This window comes from Xenopus laevis, chromosome 3L (assembly GCF_017654675.1).
Source record: "Xenopus laevis strain J_2021 chromosome 3L, Xenopus_laevis_v10.1, whole genome shotgun sequence".
NCBI classification, from domain to species: domain Eukaryota; kingdom Metazoa; phylum Chordata; class Amphibia; order Anura; family Pipidae; genus Xenopus; species Xenopus laevis.
The window spans coordinates 91,898,390-91,912,786 of NC_054375.1; the positions used below are offsets into that span (position 1 = coordinate 91,898,390).

The 14,397-nt window shown below is 37.2% G+C and overlaps 1 protein-coding gene across 1 annotated transcript in view; it reads left to right on the forward strand.

Moving 5' to 3' along the window:
* Window positions 1-14,397, forward strand: part of exoc4.L (exocyst complex component 4 L homeolog) — a 240,322-nt gene that overhangs the window by 72,354 nt on the left and 153,571 nt on the right. Inside the window, exon 10 of the mRNA XM_018252779.2 lies at window positions 10,201-10,294. Coding sequence (XP_018108268.1) covers window positions 10,201-10,294 — 94 coding nt within the window. The remainder of the gene's footprint in view (window positions 1-10,200; window positions 10,295-14,397) is intronic.

A 14,397-nucleotide genomic window follows, 5' to 3' on the forward strand; every position in this document is an offset into this window, starting at 1 on the left:
AATGCATGAAAACAACGAATGAAAGGCATGCTTTCTGTGTCCTGTATTATAATCTATAACCTGCCCATTCAGGGATTGTTTCCTGCCATTATGTCTCCTGAGAAGTAACGATGATCTTACCAGTGCTCATCTAAGGGACAATTTGGGGTTTAACTGCTATTGCCAACATTCGCTGTATATGTAACAAAATATCACAATCGCAAAACATTTTTTGCAACCAAATATTTAACGAAACTCCAGAGCGGTTGTTAAAGGTTTGCAATGCGCATTTAAGATTTTCAATGCAAAAAAAGCCTAAAAAAGAATATTACATTGCAAAATGTGAATTTTTATTTGCTCTTTGCGATTTTTTATAACATATCCCCCTAAAACGTTACAAACCATACATAATAATGAAAAAGTTGTTTACAAGTTCAATCTGTAGCATACTAATGTACATAAGCCAAAAAAAAGTGTTCCGTCATTAATGCCAGCAGGACCAGAACAGTGGGATCAGCTATAATTTACATATAAATATTTCTTGCAAATCAGCATTTAGCGATAACATTGCAAAATATTGATATGTCTAAAGACTCCATGTAAAATGCTCAACACATTCATAAACAGTCATAGTTGCTTAACATTTTTAACATTTGTTTTTTAACCTTATGACATTTGAATTGTAAATGGTGTGTATAATGTGTGTTCTTCCTCAACCGAAGATTTTTTTCCTGTTGGAAACAATGTTCAGTCACAACAGTGCAAAATATTTTCGAAAGACCCAATGCAGTGCTCTGCATATCCTTAAACCAGGGATCCCCAACCTTTTCAACCCATGAGCAACATTCAGAAGTAAAAGGAGTTGGGGAGCAACACAAGCGTGAAAAATGTTCTTGAGCTGCCAAATAAGTGCTGTCATTGGCTATTTGGTGGCCTCTATGTGGACTGGCAGCAACAGGAGGCTCTGTTTGGCAGTACAGCTGGTATTTATGCAACCAAAACTTGCCTCCAAGCCTGGAATTCAAAAATAAGCACCTGCTACTGGGAGCAACATCCAAGGGGTTGGAAAGCAACATGTTGCTCATGTGCTACTGGTTGGGGATCACTGCCTTAAACTATTAGCCAAATGTAAACAGTTTGGGTTAAATTATAAAGTATGCTTACATACAGTATATGGGTTACCCTATGTTTGGTATGAATGAATTACCTTCAATGACCTAAGACCATTGATTCCAAAGATAAGACCAATGGTAAAATGTTTGTGTAGAATAGAGTGCCAGTTCATTATACTCTTTAAAATATAAAAATAATGTGCTAAGCTGACCTGTCTTTGCTTGTGTGACTGCATAGCTGTGCTTGGCTATCACCCTCTTATTGTGGGGATTTTCAGTTATGTTCTATGTCTCTTTTAAATATAGAACTCTTCATGTTATATATGCAAATAACCGATAGGTGATTTGTTTGGTTTTTATAATAGCAATGTAATGGCTTTTTCTATTGTGAGGCTCATCTCTCAACTTCTCAGAGACACTCATAGCACTCATAAGTAAATAGAAAGGGCTTCTGTTTAGTGGTAATGCATTTAACTCTATATGTCATAAAAGATGCAAAGTTTGGCCAGGTACAGTAACCAATAGCAACCAATTAGATCTTTTATCTTAAACGTACAACCAGTAAACTTACCTTCTTTTTGGTTGCCATAGAAACTTTGACCGGTAGCAAATTTTGTACACTTTATTTCACAACCCCATTAGGGATAAATTGTACCTTAGTAATTAGTTGTATGTCTATGGCTATTAAAGGGGTAACTCCAACATTTAGAATTGTATGAAACTGATAATCAAACTTATTATAAGCATTTGATGGTGGTTGGGAGTCAAAGTCTAGACAACTGTCAGATTGTATCCTGGAGTGAGTGCAAACAAAGGATTTGTGATATTAACCTTGGCCTGTAGTTTTGACTATGGTGCATGTACTTCAAAGGCTTGCCATACACATATCCAGACTACACAGGGCATTTCAGCATTTAGTGCTGATGCCTCTCCCCCACTCACATTGTAAGCATTGAGCTGTTCGAAGGGGGATCAGCATAGCTAATGCAGAGAGCGACATAGTACTTTTTGCTTTAGCAATGTGTCCACCCCACCTCCTGATCAATTTGGAATTTTGGATCTTAAAGTTACTAGGAGTGGCTTTTTGCTGCCCTTAGTAACTTGCTGAGTGCTGCTATCTGAGGCAATTTTCTCATCTCGATTCATGGCAGCAAGGACCCTGGTACTGTAAAGTGTTATCTAGGGACCAGGGAGGGGGTCATAGATTCACAGGTGAAGGGCCATGTAACATTGCAACATGTGCATTGCAGGTGACCCAGGAGTTCATGGATTGGCCCTGGAATTTAGTTACGCCACAGCTTCTGCTAAATTGTTTCAAGAGACATTGCCTGAAAGGATAGAAACATGCCACTTTCACTAGCTGTAGCAATTATATTGTATTTACAAACAATTCATTTTACATTTTAATGAATAAATATTGGATTATTAGTTGTGTAGAAATACATTTCTTTCAGGAGAGCGAAAGAGGCTGCTCTGATGTTCTTCTGCTTAGGAAAGAAATTGGAAACCATTCTCAGATCTTTTCTAAGCAGAAGAACATCAGAGCAGCCTCTTTCTCCTGACAACTTCCTTGACTACTTAGTGGTCAGACTGGTTGGAAACTGACCAGCAGGTGGATGTGTTGGAACAAAATTTATTCATATTAACAGCACATGTATCCCTTAATATCTTGTAATAAAAAGAAAATTAATAATGAATGTAAATTGCAAAGTGCTTAGAATAGCACTCTCATCATTTCACATTAACTTATTTTAAAGGTTTACTTATCCTTTCAGAAGAAATCAGGTAGGCATGCACTAGTATTAAAGAAAAGTTCTAATTAGGTTATGAAAGCTAATTCCTAATTAGGTTATTTTAATTAAAAACCGCACAGTTTGAATTATCAATATGTTATATTAGGTTCATTATTATTTCATAGCTTTGGTTCATATTGAAAGGGTAAAGTTCTTTTTTCGAAGAAATTTATAATGAATACATGTGAGCTGAATTATAATTGTGCCATTTAACTATTTTCCAGCAATCCATATTATTAATAATCTGTTTGTTTTTTCTATTTCACCGTATGCCCTTTTGTTATTCTAGATATATGCTGTAATACATACATAATGTGGGGCTGGTGTTGCCGATGCCAAGCTATAGACAATGATGATAAAGGAGCATTTCTCTTGCTCATAAATCAGGAAGATTAGAAAAAAAAACACAGATTTGGAACTTGATGCTGAAGAAATTGGGCTTGCAGCTATTATTATTATTCTTTTTTTTTTTTTTTTAAAGCCTGGCTCCGTTCTGCTGAAAAATCAACTTACGCCAATAAACTTAGTTAGCATGAAAGTGATTGAGGGTATGTTTATTTTATGGAAATCAGTATGTTCATATTTCTGCAGTCGTCTTAATATTTTTATCCAGCAAAAACAACACTTAAAAATGTTTGTATTCCTCCAAAATACTAATTCTCCTTCATGCAGGGAATAAGAATGGAAATTGCCTTCACCTTGGGAGCAGAGTGCAGATACAGTGGAGAATTTCAGTCCTCATTTGCATTTAAATTATGCGGTTGGACTATGGGCAAAGTTTGAGGGTGCCTAATAATAGTTTATGAGCTTCAGCTGCTATAATTACTATGCTGCAATGGCTCCCATCCAACTACCAGTCAATATACTAATATTTGGTTTGGAGTCATTTTTTTGTGTCTATTGTGTGCAATCAATTCTGAAAGTCATGGTTTACAAGTTCACTCAAGTTTGATCTGACATTTGTTTTCCAATGTTCTTCCTTGACAAGTTAGTGTACGTGGAGTTGTTTACTTAGAATGAAAATTGCTGAAAAAATAGTGCTTTGAACTATTACTAAACATCAACCTGCCTTCTCATTTACTGTTTCCTTACTTTCAAGTGATTTAAAAAAACTTTTTTGTGTTGTTTCTTAGTAGGTAAATCCGTGTCTCTGAGATGCCATTAAGTTGTTGCTCTGTAAAGCTAGGTGAATGCTCTAAATTTTTTTACTGTTAACGAATGTACTAAAAAATTGCTATATTTTTTTACTGAATTCATTAGAGAAAGCAATATTGCAACTCCGGTTTCTTCGATTGCCAGTAAGTACAAAAATATATATACCGTATATACTCGAGTATAAGACGATCCGAGTATAAGCCGAGGTACCTAATTTTACCTACGAAAACTGGAAAAACTTATTGACTCTAGTATAAGCCTAGACACAACTACAGCCCTGTCTCCCAGCAGCGCTCATTCCGCCAAAGAGACCCCCCCAGCGATCAACCTGACTTCTTTGCAAAGTTGATGGTAACAGAGAATTGCCAAATGGATTACTGTGTGCATTGTCCCACTGTCCCACTGTCCCACTACCATGTGCAGAGGGTGCTGTGTGATATTGCCATCACTGTTAATCTTTCGTATAACCAACAGAGGGTGCTGTGTGATATTGCCATCACTGTTAATCCTTCATACAACCAACAGAGGGCGCTGTGTGATATTGCAGTCACTGTTCTTTCATATAACCAACAGAGGGCGCACTGTTGTTCTTTGATATAACCAATAGAGGGTGCTGTGTGATATTGCAGTCACTGTTATTCTTTCATATAACCAACAGAGGGCACACTGTTATTCTTTGATATAACCAACAGAGGGTGCTGTGTGATATTGCAGTCACTGTTATTCTTTCATATAACCAAAAGGAGGTGCTGTGTGGTATTGCAGTCACTGTTATTCTTTCATATAATCAACAGAGGGCGCACTGTTATTCTTTGATATAACCAACAGAGGGTGCTGTGTGATATTGCAGTCACTGTTATTCTTTCATATAACCAACAGAGGGCGCACTGTTATTCTTTCATATAACCAACAGAGGGTGCACTGTTATTCTTTCATATAACCAACAGAGGGCGCTGTGTGATATTGCAGTCTCTCCCCAAGCGAACTGTTGGTATAGGAATGATTAAAAGTGACTGCAATCTCAGCTACTGCCCGCTGCCCGAGTATAAGCTGAGGTAGACTTTTTCAGCACATTTTGGATGCTGAAAAACTCGGCTTATACTCGAGTATATACGGTATATATATTCAAACCCAACAAATAATATTTTTTATCTGTAGGACTGTGTTAATGTAAAGTCAGTAATTGAATGGTGATAGTATCCCTTGAGACTCAAAAAAATTATTGCAAAACAGCCTTGTGTAAGGCATTGTTTTTACAGAGGCAGAAAAGTTGAAAGTTTGTCTCCTATCACTACGGGAGAGCATAATTTAGTTTGATTAGGGGACTAATAGGTGTGCAAACATCTAAGAATTGAAGCAAATAGACAAGTATGAAGACTTTCATTGAATCCATTAAAATCACTTTTATCAAAGTGATGTGCGGGGCAAGAATAACTGAACCTGCACCTGACCTTAACCTGCAAAATGTTGCCATTGTAGGACCCGCATTCAACTTGTACCCATGTCATTGTGCTCTGTGAGCTACTTCTGTGGATCCCTCTGGTTCCAATTCATGGTTCTTTGAGAGCAGTAGAGGAGTGCATTTCACCAGTCTGACCCGCACCCAACCCAACCTGAACCCCCCAACCTGTGGTCAGCTTGAGTTTTCTGTCAACCTGCCCATCACTTATTTATTGCATATTAATGCACAGGTCACACTGCAAATGTTTTATGACATGAACCATTAATCAACATTGAATAAAGGTCCAACTAGGCCTGACATGTTGCTATATGGTCTGTGCCTGAATATACAATAAAGATTGTTTTAATGGATTAAGTAAGGCTGGGCAACAGTTAAGACCTTATGGACATCCCATTGGTAAGTGGCCTCTAATGAACATGTGCAACATAAGAGGATTACTGTGCTATTTATTGTGATAAGGACTGAGACAAAATCACAGTATAAAAACTACAGGTGTAATTATAGTAGTTATTGTTGATATTGCTGTTCTACTGTGTAATGAGCTCTGACCCCTACAGAATAAACTAATGGCAAAATGTACATTGCATGACAGAGGATTATTCTGCTGCAGAGTTACTATATATTTAAAAGGAAAACCATCCTATTGTTTTTTTTTAAAGAAAAACTTTACACAAACAACTCCCCCAAAACGAATACTTAAGTTTATATCATATTAAGTGGCCTAAACTGATATATGGATATGAATAAATATTGCCCTTTTACCTTGAGCCACCATTTTTTGTTGGTCTGTGTGCTGCCTCAGAGATCACCTGACCAGAAATACTGCAGCTCTAACTTTAACAGGATGAAGTGTGAGAGTAAAAGGCAGAACTTTGACCGTTAATTGGCTCATGTGACCCAACATGTATGGTTTGTTTGTGTGAACCATGATTTGTAGGATCCCAGGGGGCGGCCCTTAGTTTTTAAAATGGCAACTTTTTGTTTAGGATTACCCAATAGCACATACTACTAAAAAAGTATATTAATATGAAAATGGTTTATTTACATGAAGCAGGGTTTTACGCAATATATTTTTATAGAGACCAACATTGGTTGGGGGTTTAGTTTTCCTTTAATAAATATAGAAGTCATTTGACAGTAATTTTTTTTAAGCCATTCTTACATTCTGCTTTCTGTAAACCAATAGTAGCAAATTTGTGGTGGTGGTATTGTCATTCAGTATAATTACTGCAATTCACCTTCTAAACATGCCTGTGTACATGATCGCACATACAAGTACTGCTGAGAATGAGAAACACTTTAGTTATGCAGACATCGAGACTCAAAACCACTGCAATTAGCTCAGTGCTGACACTTAGAAAACACTGCAGTGCAGTCATTGTTCAGACATAAACACTTTGTCTCAGTGCCTGCACTTGTGAAGCACTGCAGTGCAGCCAATTTTCAGGCATTACCACTGCAGTTACCCCAATGCTTTGATTTCAGTGTTACAGTGCTTTTGATGTGCACTATGCCTACTGCTGGAAGATTAGGACTGTAACACACACTGACATTTTTAATAATGTAAATTATGTCAGCATAATATCACTAGTTTCATTCAAATTGCCATACCTGCCTGTGGTTAAATGTTGACTATAGAAGCACTGCGCTTTTTTTACAGTATGTTTACAATGGCTGAAAAAACATTATAATAAAAAAAATACACAATTAGACACAATTAGAAAGATTCCGTTCAATGTTTAACAGACAAAGGAGAAAGCAGGTCCCTGCCCCGGAGAATATAGAATCCAAATTTCAGTACAAATATAAAGACTACTGTGCTTTTTGTTTAAGAGAATTCTCATGCTTGTAGTGATAAAAGCTGACAGTTTGCTAGAAGCCTACCTCCTGAATGATGGATTACTTTACAGTTTTTCATTTGCTATTTTAATTGCCACATCCCCACCCCCCCCCCAAATAAAAATGTACAGATCACCTTCTTAGATACTAAGACTTGACCACAGCACTGGGATACTGGTGGCTCTGAAATTTGCCTGTTGGGGGGTCACAGACCCTCCTCTATAAGATCAAAAAAGCTGCCTTGTGCACAGGGCCGGATTTACATAGCCGGCAGCCCTAGGCCTGCTGATGTTGTTGCCCCTGTCCCCTCCCTTTTATTTGCACAAATTTTCATCATCAGGACCAGAGCAATTGGGATTGGCACACAGGAAATAAAATAAAGTCATAGTGCAGGGAAATATTATAGACAGTAATGAGACAGAGGCTGCATACAGACTGCCAAATAGTGTGCTAGGTGCTGTGGCCTACACACATTATTCTGTACTAAATTCTGTACTTTTCTGTACTAAATTTAAAAGGAAAAAAATGATTACAGGTTCCATGAAAACACAGGGTACGTTGTTAGTGTCCGTGTTGTTGTAAGTACACAAAATCAAATGCTCACACTAGTAACAAAGTGTAATTGTAACTTGAAACAGAGGAAAATAAATTGGCTTTGCTCTTTGAAAGGTTTCTTTTAAAGGGAAATAAATGGAAGGCCAATTCTTTTATAGTGAAGGTAAATTTATATTGTTAAAGAGCATGCAATAACCATATAGTTGTAGTAATGAATATTTTGTTCTCGGTTCAGTGTGCATATTTATTAGAGTAATAAATATACAGCTTTGGACTCTGTTATCCAGAAATCTATTATGCTGAAAGCTCCAAAATATGGCAATGCCATTTCCAGCTATGTTCTATTTAAATGAGCAGTTCTTCATTTTTGATGTTTGCTTTTCCTCTGTAATAAGCTTCATTACTTTTTATGATATCTAAGTTAGCATAAATCCATGATGATAGCAAAACAAGCCTATTTGGTGTTTTCTAATATTTAAATATTCTTTTCCTAGCCTTAAAGGAAAGGCTTGGTGCACTTGGGGTGCCAAATGTTAGGCACCCCCAAGTGATAGTATTGACTTACCTGAAACACCGGGCCGGTGCTCCTATCAGCAGAAAACTGCACAGTCCCGGGGTTATACCAGTGAGCACAATGGAGGAATCTTGTTCCATCTTCCTCCTTCTTTGTATGGCTGCGCATGCGCAGTAGAATGAAAAGCCAAAATGTAACTAAAAAGTCGACTATTTCGTTCAACTGTGCATGCGTTTTGCCCCTTGAAATTTGAACGAAGAAGAAGACGGAAGAAGATCGCTCCGTGGTGCTCACTGGAATAACCTTGGGTTTCAGGTAAGTCAATACAATCACTTGGGGGTGCCTAACATTTGGCACCCCCAAGTGCACCAAGCCTTTCCTTCTCCTTTAAGGCATTACATTCCACTTGGAAAGGGCATTCTTGATTATTGATCCCAAACCCATACTGTAATTGTACTGTCTTGCACAACCCTGGATATAATTACAAATGTGAAAAATGTGTATAAATTACTGATTTAGAATTGTGAACATTTGTCAAGATAATGCATTTTTCTATTTTCAGTCTGCTGAATTTTTTGGTTCTTGATGTGTTAATGATGGATACTGAATAAAGCATCAGTGATGTGAATGCATGCGGATTTTGTCAGGAAGTTAGTAATGCTATAGACCTGTGAGTACAGAGAAAAGGACCTACGGAAAAGTGCATTAATAAGTACATTTCATGAGAATATAATAGGGTCTGAAAACTCATTCTTTACTTCCTTTTCTAGTCCAGTAAATGTGTCTGCAGGTTTCCTTGAAGAAGCATGGTAACCTGTGATATATCAGCACACAGTATAATGGAGTTCTTCTGGTTTGTCCTGTAAGCTTTCCAGTTATACCTGTCACATTGTGCATTAAACATTGATGACTATTCTTTCTCATACTTCTGTGTTGTCAGAAACATGAATGTCTCTGCTTGTCCCCCCCAGGAAGATTTCTTTTGTCTTTTACTTGTCATTCTGCTTGTAGACTAATCCATTCAGCTGTCACTGTATTATAATTTTTTTTAAATTCTTTGTGACACTCATAAAGGGGGAGAATAAAATGTGACATGGAAAGGATGTCTTTGAAATATTTTCATTTACATATACAATAATACATAAAGACTTGATTCTATTGTGTGATTATGTACATTTACTTGGTGAATTTCAAGTAATAGGGGGTCTGCAGTAAAATAAAGCTGTTAGGTGTACCCTTTTATACAGTCAATAAAATTTGCCTGAAAATCTGATAACCTTAACCTGGCTACCCCTTGCAGTCTCACCCTGAAGAGATGAACAGTTGATGTACGGTTTGGATGGTACAGAAATAATGGAGCTTACATACTGGGGCTCATTTATAACCACTGGGCAAATTTGCATCTTGGCAATAACCCATAGCAGCCAATCAGCCAATCAGTGATTAGCTTTTTTTTTTAGCCAGCTGCAGGTTGAGCACTGAAAGCAATCGTCTGATTGGTTGCCATGGGTTACTGCCACACTGTTTCTAATGCAGATACTATTGCATAAAGTAACAATGCCGTGTTGTTACGCAAATATTCCTATAGTTATCAAGAGAACCACATGGTAATACATTCATAAAATGTTTTATTACAATTCAAAAAGATGTTTAAAAAAAAAAAAAGATAATCTTTATATTTTTCTTTGTGGTCTACATGGTAGTTAGTAAATTGAAAGACAAAGACATATATATTTTATATTTAAGAAGTACACTATTTCTCTTTATAATCCTGTTTTTTTGTTATTGCAGGTGGTCCCGATGATAACCTGATTGGTGGAGGAACACGGTTTGTCTGTAAACCAGGTGCCAGAAATATCACCATAATATTCCATCCCTTGCTCAGGTAAGAGCAACTTCTGACATACATTTTGAATTATAAAGGAGAATTCAACACTTAACTAAAAAAAACCCTACCCTACGGAGACCCCCCCCCCCCACAGCCTAGCTGCTAACCCGGGCAATGCCGCTAACTTTTTACTTACCCCTCAGTGCAGATTCAGGGATCGCAGTTCACGGCAGCCATCTTTCTGGTCTTCGAGTCTTCTTCCATCGCTTCAGCAATTTCCGTATATTTCGCTGCATGCACAGTTGTAGAGAACTGGGAAATTGCTCCAACTGCGCATGTGCCACTTCACCAGTCTCAGATTACTGAAGACCCAGAAGATGGCTGCCATGAACAGCGATCCCTGAATCTGCATCGAGGGGTAAGTAAAAAGTTTGGGGCTTTTCCCCAGGTTAGGATGGAGGGGGGTCTATGTAGGGTAGGGGGGTAGGGTTTTTTTTAGTTAAGGATTGAATTCTCCTATAAGAACAAAATGTGCACAGTATTTCACATGTGGTTATGGTATTACAATCTTAGAATTGAGCATCTGATATTACTCAAAATGCAAAAGTTTTAATGGCTTAATTGTATTTAAATTAAGCACTGTGGCCGACATGTTTCATAAATTGTTTGTAAGGATCCTTTATGGCTGCATCTACACACATGAATTCCAACTGTGACCTCTGTTTTGTGATCACTGCCAAAGGGCATTCCCAATAGTATACTAATGCTTCTTTATGGGAAATACTGAACTACTGATAATCATTGATAGTCATTGATAGTAATAGAGATACAGTGTGCCTCTAAACTTGCTGCTATATCACAATCAAAGCAAGCAGGTATACTCAGGGGTAGTAATTAAAGGATTGTATCATTTGTGCATGAGGGTCAGATGCACTGCCCTGCAGTAACAACAAATGTTGGTGGTATTAACCATGAAGCCATATGATAAAAAACATTCACACGCTTATTCAAATAATGGGAACAGAAACAAAATTAACTTATTTTGCTACTATACAGCACAAAAAGCTATACAGTATTAACACATACATTCAATCCACCAACAACATCCTCAGCACTACAATATGGAGATATTTTAATGCCTAAATCTAGTATGTACAAGACATCTCCATGCTAAACAACTCCAAGAAATTACTGAGCTTGGTTACTTGTGAAAGAGTCACAGGTCACATATATTTTATTCTGCAATGAATGTGTATTTACAGTGCTTTCTAACATGGTTCTATTGTAGTTTAAAATATGGTTTATTAAATGTGCCAGGTGCTGGATACATTGCTTATTTCAGAGATCCTGAGGACCCCCAAATAAGGAAATAGTATGTAATAAACTGAAAACCCTCACAGGGACTTATATTTGTTGATGTGTGTTTGTTATTTATTTTTTTAATTATTGGACCATGAAAGAATGGACTCCTACTGCACTGCCACCCTTATTACAAGATATTCATATCTTAGATTCATAGTTTTATTTGGTTTATATGTCAGATATATCTTGCAAGTTGCAGTTTTCAGAGTTTTCACCACGCTATTATACTCCTCAACTTTGTAGAATAAATGGGTATATACATTGAACATACAAGAATACATGCAAAAAACAACCAATATTCAATACCAGATGTAAAGAAGCTTACAAAAGCCAAAAAGTTTACAATATAAAAGGACAATGATTTAAGGCACACATTTTAGAGTAGGGCACAGATAGGTGAGTGATCTGAAATTGAGCATTGCATTAGCAGCATTTAGTGCCACTGAAGCAACGCTAAGTTAGATGAAGGGTACAGTTACAGACCCAGGCATTCTCTGGGGACAATTAGATTAGTTATGTGAGGACATTCCCATTGGAACAATACAAAAGAAAGAAAAACAAAAAAAAATCCTACTCACATTACATAGTTAAATTGGGTTGAAAAAAGACAAAGTCCATCAAGTTCAACCCCTCCAAATGAAAACCCAGCATCCATACACACACCCCTCCCTACTTTTAATTAAAATTCTATATACCCATAAATATACTAACTATAGAGTTTAGTATCACAATAGCCTTTGATATTATGTCTGTCCAAAAAATCATCCAAGCCATTCTTAAAGGCATTAACTGAATCAGCCATCACAACATCACCCGGCAGTGCATTCCACAACCTCACTGTCCTGACTGTGAAGAACCCTCTACGTTGCTTCAAATGAAAGTTCTTTTCTTCTAGTCTAAAGGGGTGGCCTCTGGTACGGTGATCCACTTTATGGGTAAAAAGGTCCCCTGCCATTTGTCTATAATGTCCTCTAATGTACTTGTAAAGTGTAATCATGTCCCCTCGCAAGCGCCTTTTTTCCAGAGAAAACAACCCCAACCTTGACAGTCTCCCCTCATAATTTAAGTCTTCCGTCCCTCTAACCAATTTAGTTGCACGTCTCTGCACTCTCTCCAGCCCATTTATATCCCTCTTAAGGACTGGAGTCCAAAACTGAACTGCATACTCCAGATGAGGCCTCACCAGGGACCTATAAAGAGGCATAATTATGTTTTCATCCCTTGAGTTAATGCCCTTTTTTATGCAAGACAGAACTTTATTTGCTTTAGTAGCCACAGAATGACACTGCCCAGAATTAGACAACGTGTTATCTACAAAGACCCCAAGATCCTTTTCATTTACGGAAACTCCCAACACATCGCCATTTAGTGTATAACTTGCATTTATATTATTTTTGCCAAAGTGCATAACCTTGCATTTATCAACGTTGAACCTCATTTTCCAGTTTGCTGCCCAGTTTTCCAGTTTAGACAGATCACTTTGCAAAGTGGCAGCATCCTGCATGGAACCTATAGTTCTGCACAATTTAGTATCATCTTCAAAAATAGAAACAGTACTTTCAATGCCCACCTCCAGGTCATTAATAAACAAGTTGAAAAGCAAGGGACCTAGTACAGAGCCCTGCGGTACTCCACTAACAACACTGGTCCAATTAGAAAATGTTCCATTTACCACCACTCTTTGTAGTCTATCTTTTAGCCAGTTCTCTATCCAGGTACAAATACTATGTTCCAGGCCAACATTCCTTAATTTAACCAGTAACCTTTTGTGTGGCACTGTATCAAATGCTTTAATACAAAAGCTAAAAACTCTGCATAAAGAGTCTTTACCAACTACTACACTGACATTACTAGAAGAAAAATATATCCAACTAAACCCTGTATTGGACTTTAACATCCAAAATGCCTTTCTAAACAGCAAAAACAGTTTCGAAACTGGGCGAAAAATGTAGTAAATATTTTGCAAAGTTACAAATCAACAACTTCATCCCAATTAGAGCAGAATGCTTCAAGGAATTTGATCAATTTCTAAATCATCTCAAACCAACTCCAGTACTGAACTTGACAGAATAAGAAACTTTATAATAAAGGCTAATATGAAAAAATAACTCAAGATATAGATAATTGCTGGAATAGCCTTTTAATGACCAGAAGTCATATTGTATATTACTATAATTTATTTCAATATCTCTATAAGCTCAGGCCCAGATGATTTTGGTTCAAGTTTTTTTAAGGAAAACACTCAATGCTATCTTATTTTAACACCATAGACTCAAGCTGTTCCATTCCTGAACAAGCACAAGGGGGTCACATTACCATTGTACAAAAGCCTAATAAGAATACCCCTGCGCTGTGGTAATTACAGGCCTATTTTATAAATAAACATTGAAATTAAGATCTATGCAAAATTAATAGCCAACAGACTCTGGCAATGTATTCCCCAGTTGATCCTTCCCAAGGAGTGTGGCTTTGTACCCAAAAGAGAGGGCAAACATAATGCAACAAAAGTCATATCATTAATAAACAAGGCAAATACTAAGTGAATTCTGGTGTTCATTTTGATCAGGGCTGCTGAGAAGACATTCAACCAAATATCATAGAATTTTCTTAAACTAGCCTTATCGGTAATTTCATAGCTGACATCCTGGCTTTATATGAAACCTCGGCAGCTAAAATCAAAGTCAAAGTCAACGTCATACTATCATCCTGAATTAAGATTTACAATGGAACTAGAGAAGGAAGCCCTTTATCTCCAATTTTATTCATTTTGGTCATGGAGACCCTACTGAGTTCCATTA